The sequence below is a fragment of the Lactuca virosa genome, chromosome 2 (genome assembly GCF_052849685.1).
Source record: "Lactuca virosa cultivar CGN04683 chromosome 2, Lactuca_virosa_CGN04683_v6, whole genome shotgun sequence".
Lineage (NCBI taxonomy): Eukaryota > Viridiplantae > Streptophyta > Magnoliopsida > Asterales > Asteraceae > Lactuca > Lactuca virosa.
Window position 1 is genome coordinate 197793540 of NC_136427.1, and position 7257 is coordinate 197800796.

Consider the following 7257-nt stretch of genomic DNA (forward strand, 5'->3'; position numbering starts at 1 on the left):
GTCATAGAAATATATGTATTTTCTTGATTCGAGTGAGAATTGATTGGAGGTAAGGTTCCACATTGGTCATCGGAATGAAATTTAAGGTATAGTCATTTCAAGAAACAACTGTCTCGAAAAATTCCAAAGTCCATCACTAGCATTTTGTTGCTAATATTGAGTTTTCCAAAAACAAATTTTCCAGTGACAACTTTCCTATTTTAGTGATACTTTGTTGATCGTCATATTGTTTACATAGACTTGTCCTAAACATTTCGATGAAAAACTCGGATCAAGTGAGTGTGACGTTTTAGAGCGTTTTCTTGTGAAAAACCTCAAAAATCATGAAATTTAACAAAATAAATCTTTAAATAGTTTAGACATTACAAAATAAATATATCTTACAAAATAAATTACTTGTGTTTCAATAATATGCTTATGTACTTTGTATATTTACCTTTATTTATACTCAAGTTTTATAATCTTATACTTATTATTTTTATTTAATATGGATGTTCAACTATGTTAAATATTATATAATTTGAAATAACAACTATCTCTTTCTATGAAAAATAAAAACATATTGAAAATACACATCCAAAGACACGACTAAAACCGGCCTCTTTCTTTAGCTTGAATCGGCAACGAGAACCGGCCTCTATCTTTTACCCCTTGACTCGGGTTACTACTTGGTCTACCATGATGAACCACCGGTCTCTGAGCCACCACCGGTGTTGGTTTAACCACCCTTGACGAACCACCGCCTCTCAGCTGAACCCTAGGTGGTGGTTGTGGGTCCACCACATTCTCAACTTCACTATTTCTTGAAACCCTTTTTCTTCTCACTTCACCCCCACAATTACTCCCCAAAGAGTCATTTCTTTTGGATCGGTTCAAGCTAGCAGCCGTTTGCCGGTTCATTAGATTTGAACCCCTCAACACATGTTGTTCAACCTCATGTGAAATTACAAATTTGTCCCTTGAAACAACACCAACATGTTTCCCTTCATCACGAGGTGTTGTTGTTTTCATTGAACTACAAGAATCTGCGATTGTAGCAATGGATAATCGCCTTTCTTGATCTTTAAGCTTCTCTTCAAGAACCTTAATCTATAAATATCACAAAATTATTATACACTATTAGCAAAATTAAAAAATAAAAATCTTTCTTTATGGATAACAAAAAAAGACCTTTAGAAGGAGGGTGGTTGAATCAGAATTTTGTTCCTGTTCTTTCAGTTTCCTTTCAAGTTCCTCAATCTGAAACATCAAATAAATAAACAATTTTTATTTCCTATTGTGCATAATCTTTATTTCATTAAATCATAAATTTTAACAAACCTTTTCTTCAAGGGTCATGGTGTAGGACTTTGACTCTTTGACTTGCACTTTCAATTTGTCTTCAAGGTCCCTCACCTGGTTTCAAATTTCCAAGTTTATTAAAAAATATATTTTTTTATATAAAAATTTTAAAAAAATCTCCAAATACCTTCTGTTGGTATGTTATAGTCCCTAACTCTTCACGTTCTGTAAGCTTGTTCTCGAGCTCCTTGACCTTTTTATATCAAATAAATAAATATGTCATTATTTATAACACTTTAATGATCATATATAAAAAAAAAAACATAACAAAAAGGACAAAATCAAAACCTTTTGTTGGAGCCCATTGTTGAATTCTTCTTTCGCCTTTAATTTTTCAGAAAGATTAGAAATTTGTTTCTCTAACTGAGAATATGATCCTGTTTTCAATTCGATTTGTGTCTCAAGCTCCTTAATTTTTTCCATTTGGTTTTTATAAACTTGATCTTTTCCTTTAATCTTGCCTTCTACATTCTGTAAACTCTCTTCTAACTTCCTCAAAGACTCATCTTTCAAACGCGATTCTTGCTTTGCTTTATCAAGCTTCAAGATTCAAGATTCACACCAAAAACACAATTCAAATACAACTCCAAAAATGACAACAAACAATATGTATAAATAAATAAAAATTACTTACCATGATTTTAATTTTCTGAAGCTCACTTGTATCAATTTGCTTTTTAGCAGGACCTAATTCAACCCCTCTCACTCTCGTTGCAAAGTTCAAAGAACTCAAAGTCTCACTCAAGTCATGTTCAGAGGGACTTATTTGCACAAACATCAATGTTTTCGAATCACCCCCTTCAAGAAACCAACTTTTACATTAATCACCCTTTTTGGGTTTTGGGTTTTCAAAAAAGATAAATAAAAATCGCAAATTTGAACTTTACCTAATGAATCTTGAAATAAATGTGTGATTTACATTAAAGAAACAAACTTTTACATAAATGACCCTTTTTGGGTTTTGGGTTTTCAAAAAAGATAAATAAAATTGTGAATTTGAAGTTTCCCTAATGAATCTTGAAGTAAATGTGTGAGCTTTTGTTTTTCCAAAGCTCAAACATTTACATTAAAGAAACCAACTTTTACATTAATCACCCTTTTGGGTTTTGGGTTTTCAAAAAAGATAAATAAAAAGCACAAATTTGAAGTTTACCTAATGAATCTCCAAGTAAACCCTTTTTGGGTTTTGGGTTTTCAAAAAAGATAAATAAAAAGCACAAATTTAAAGTTTACCTAATGAATCTCGAAGTAAACCCTTTTTGGGTTTTGGGTTTTCAAAAAAGATAAATAAAAAGCACAAATTTGAAGTTTACCTAATGAATCTCGAAGTAAACCCTTTTTGGGTTTTGGGTTTTCAAAAAAGATAAATAAAAAGCACAAATTTGAAGTTTACCTAATGAATCTCGAAGTAAACCCTTTTTGGGTTTTGGGTTTTCAAAAAAGATAAATAAAAAGCACAAATTTGAAGTTTACCTAATGAATCTCGAAGTAAACCCTTTTTGGGTTTTGGGTTTTCAAAAAAGATAAATAAAAAGCACAAATTTGAAGTTTACCTAATGAATCTCGAAGTAAACCCTTTTTGGGTTTTGGGTTTTCAAAAAAGATAAATAAAAAGCACAAATTTGAAGTTTACCTAATGAATCTCGAAGTAAACCCTTTTTGGGTTTTGGGTTTTCAAAAAAGATAAATAAAAAGCACAAATTTGAAGTTTACCTAATGAATCTCGAAGTAAACCCTTTTTGGGTTTTGGGTTTTCAAAAAAGATAAATAAAAAGCACAAATTTGAAGTTTACCTAATGAATCTCGAAGTAAACCCTTTTTGGGTTTTGGGTTTTCAAAAAAGATAAATAAAAAGCACAAATTTGAAGTTTACCTAATGAATCTCGAAGTAAACCCTTTTTGGGTTTTGGGTTTTCAAAAAAGATAAATAAAAAGCACAAATTTGAAGTTTACCTAATGAATCTTGAAGTAAATGTGTGAGCTTTGAGTTCCTATATGGAATGTGACTACTCTTATTTGCTAAAGCAGAAATAACATCTCCAAGAGCAGAAAGTGATCGATTAATATTTTGAGCCTCTTTAAGCCTTTCACCTTGAGCATCTGTTTTTGCAACCCTTTCACTTCCAGCTAAATCCACAAGCCATAGTTTGCTCTTTGTGCACTCATTTGTTATCAAGTTCTTTGCTTTTACCATGATAGAAAGCATACTGTAAAAAGAAACAAAATTTCAAGATACAAAAAACAAGGGTAATAAAGTAAATTGGTATTTTTGTACTTACCAATGAGATCTGCTGCTATGTTCATTCACATTATTTGATCCAACAACTCTTGCACTACTTCCAGCTTGTAATACATTCCAAACTTCTTTTATGTTCTCAACTTTAGCTTCAACTAAACCAGGAACATTGTGAAACCCTTCAGATGCTTGTTTTATTTCCAACCTATATTTTTATGAAAACTTTGTATTATTGTATTTGTATACATTTAAGTTAATGTAATGAAATAAAATAGTATTTTTACTTTTTGGAGGTTGATGATGGTGTTGCAAGTAGATCCCTTATTTGTTCATTATAAACTTCAAGCACACTAACTGATATGTCATAAGTAAAAGTATCAATTCTTTCTTTTGCAATTTTGAATAATTCCTCTAGTGTTCTGTAATTCACCCCTCGATTTCCCTCAATACCCTCCATTGTAAATGTCTTTCCTGTCCCTGTTTGACCATATGCAAATATGCACACATTGTATCCATCCAATACCGAAGTCACCAATGGTGAAGCATGTGCAAAAACATCAACTGTTTAAGGTAAAAAAAAAAAAAAAAACACAAGAATGCATATTAGAATATGATATATAGAAAAGGGCATTATTGGTATAGTAAGTTTATCAAACCTTGATTGTCATTTGGTGTGAAGACTCTATCGAATCTAAATGTCTTTTTAGTGGAACCACTATTAAGAACACCAAGTTCTCCATTTGATGCTGAGTCAAAGTCAACAACGGTTGACCATCCGGTCAAAGCTTCTTGTTTGTTTGGTGGACGACATCTGCAAAACACCCTTATGTTTCCTGAAATTATAATAAGAATTAGTATTTATAGAAAGTTAGAAACTTTATATGTTTATTAAAAAAAAAGAAAAAGAAAAAGTTAGCAGACCTTTTGTATCCTCAAGTTGATTATGAAGCTTTCTTCTCTTGATTTGTTCTTCATTGTATTTCACTTTAAGATCCTCACACTGTGCAACTAAAGGTAATAATAGAAAATGTTAAAACTCCAATAGGGTGAAAAATTAATTGTGAATTTACTAATTTACCCACCCAATGCTTGAACTGCAGAAACCATGTTATTGAGATCAGGAACTGTGTCTGCACATTGGTGTGCTTGAAGAGAGAGCTGAGAGTGGTCTTGTTTCAATACCTGATTAATGAATAAGGTTAAAAAATATATAATTTTGATTATATTATGTAATATTTGTGTTAATTAGTTAATTACCGTTATTCTGTGTGATAATTCTTTAACTGCAGCTACCCAAACTTTTTTGTCATGTTCATATCGACTTGATATGTCCCTCAATTGTTCAGATTGTTTCTCCATTTTTTGGTCTAAAAAGAAAGAAAATTAAGAATTTCTAACATCTGTAACAAAATTATAACTCAAAAAAGAAAAAAGTTAAATTTATTTTGGGAAAAATCTTACCAAGAGAAGATGAATGGATCAATCTTTTGTCAAGTTCCATGTGGACCTTTTCAAGCTGCTTAGTTGCTGCAGTTAAAGACATCCAAGCTTGATAACATTCATCAGTCTTCCTCTGACATTGACTAGTCAACTCTTGTATCCTCTTCTCATATTTCTCTACTGATTTCTTTCGCATGACTTTCTTCTGTATATATTCAGTAATTTGGACACATCATTCAGTAACATTAATGTGTTTGTTAATAAGAACATTACATACCTGAACTGAAGGGATTTCTATATCAGCAGCACAGTTCTGACATTTTAGAAAATCTTGTTGTACATCATCTGTGAGTAAATCAAAAGAAAAAGTCAAATCAAATTCACTCATCAAAATTACAAATAGAATTAAAAATCTATTATGAAATTTTAGCTACCAGGGAGTTTAGGAGCTCTTCTTATGCAGATTCCACTAACCAATGGGCTTCCAGTGATTCCTTCAAACCTAATTACAATTGTCTCACCAGGTTTGACCGAGACTCTTGAGTCAACTAACTGTAATGGTTTATTAGCTCCAACAACAGAGAAGATGTCGAAATCTGCAAGAATCTGTTGAGAAACAATGGTGAGTTTTAAAGTTTTGTGGTTAATTTTTCAAGTATTTGGAAGAAACAATGAACTTGCCTTCTCTTCCTGTAAGTATACATTGAAGACTCTCATTCCTTTGGGGCCAAATGTGTTTATCATCTCAACGAAGTGAAGGTCAATATAGTAATTTCCCTCTGGAAGATTGTTGAACAGGTACTGAAAGTCTCCTAGTCTTGCAGAGTGGTATATGAATGGAACATCACCGCCTTCAGTTATGGATTCGTTTGTTTGAAATACATCACCTCCTTCAAAGTACTTATCGGCTTCAATGTTTATATTGGAGTCTAGTTCCACCATGGTTTCTGCTCCAGCATTCACGAAGAGAACTACTTCATCTGGTGCAAAAAGGAAGTAGATTAATGTCGATTCATCTATAGAATTTACAAAGTCGACTCTCAAATGTAATGCGAAGCACTGAAAGATTTTGATTTTGATCTTATCATGATGAAAGAGAAGAAAATGTAAAATTTAGACAACTAGGGTAATGTAAAGCGTAAATCAGTCAAAATTCGAACCTGTACAGTTCGACCTCATAAACCCCTTTGGAATTAGCTTGGAAGTGGAATCACAGACCATGTAATCCAAGGAAGATTCGTCATCTTCGTCCATTGTTGAAACCCCACCCGACTTTTTCTCGCAATCAAGAGAACCATCCGGGCGAAAGAGGTGGTCAGCAATTAGGGTTCCACTTCCACCTTCTTCCTCCATTTTGCAATCATCCTGTTGGTCCAGTGATTTGTTGCAGTCAAACCCTCCATTAGTAAAAGCTGGGATCATCCCAGATGTAGTATTCTCTTGATTCGAAGACTCGTTACTCCAACTAATAACTTCGGATACTGAGGCATGAGAGATCTGGCTTTCTTGGTTTTCACCTGATGGGTCGAGGGTGTCCATTTTGCCTTCCATGGAAAATTAGTGTATCTGGATATTTGAAAACTGTGAAGATGTTGAAAGGGTTTCTTGAAGAGAAGAAGATGATTTGGGGTTACGATCGCATTTTTGGATTTGAAAATGTTGGGGGGTGAGAACTTCAATCTCGGCCGTTAAAAAGAAGACCGTTGCTTCATGTCTTGATGAGGAATTAAAATATAGGCCACCTTTGTCAAAAGGGTAAGTATTATGGTAAAGTTGCAAAATTATCCCTATATTTACACAAATGATCAAAGAATAAGGTAATCAAATTACTCATATTTTATAAAATAAAACACAAAATTACGGAAACTATCTTGTAGTTTATAAAAAATCATAACTTTAATTCAAATTTGTATTTTACGGACAGTTTTATAATTTTAGTTTGTTACATGATTACTCAATAAGCCATATAAAATATGTATTCTTTCATTTTTTAAATATATTTTATATTTTTCTTTTATATATATCTAATTTATATAGATATTATTCATTTGTTTGATCAATTTTTACTTATTTCTTGAAAAAAAAAATCGAAATGAGAGACTGCATAACTGAAATCTATAGAATTCAGACTTTGGTCATTTCTTTTTTGAGTGCTTAATCGCCAAATGATCACCACTAATAAGTTCTATTGAATATTAATAATGGTTACCGACTTACCGTTGTTTAATCCACATTGGCAA

The 7257-nt window shown here is 32.1% G+C and overlaps 1 protein-coding gene across 1 annotated transcript; it reads right to left on the bottom strand.

Annotated features, from left to right (window-relative positions):
* Positions 1–492: 492 nt before the first annotated feature.
* LOC145159978 (kinesin-like protein KIN-14R) lies at positions 493–6687 on the bottom strand. Its single transcript, XM_079079035.1, has 18 exons — positions 6178–6687; positions 5699–5997; positions 5452–5623; positions 5295–5362; positions 5039–5222; positions 4835–4944; positions 4660–4759; positions 4499–4585; positions 4234–4410; positions 3862–4138; positions 3621–3782; positions 3295–3548; positions 1976–2139; positions 1630–1881; positions 1469–1534; positions 1321–1395; positions 1171–1239; positions 493–1089 (listed from the first exon to the last, which is right to left on the bottom strand). Exons 1-18 carry the CDS (start codon positions 6566–6568, stop codon positions 589–591), a joined length of 3408 nt encoding a protein of 1135 aa, XP_078935161.1. The 5' UTR covers positions 6569–6687; the 3' UTR covers positions 493–588.
* Between the last annotated feature and the right edge of the window lie 570 nt (positions 6688–7257).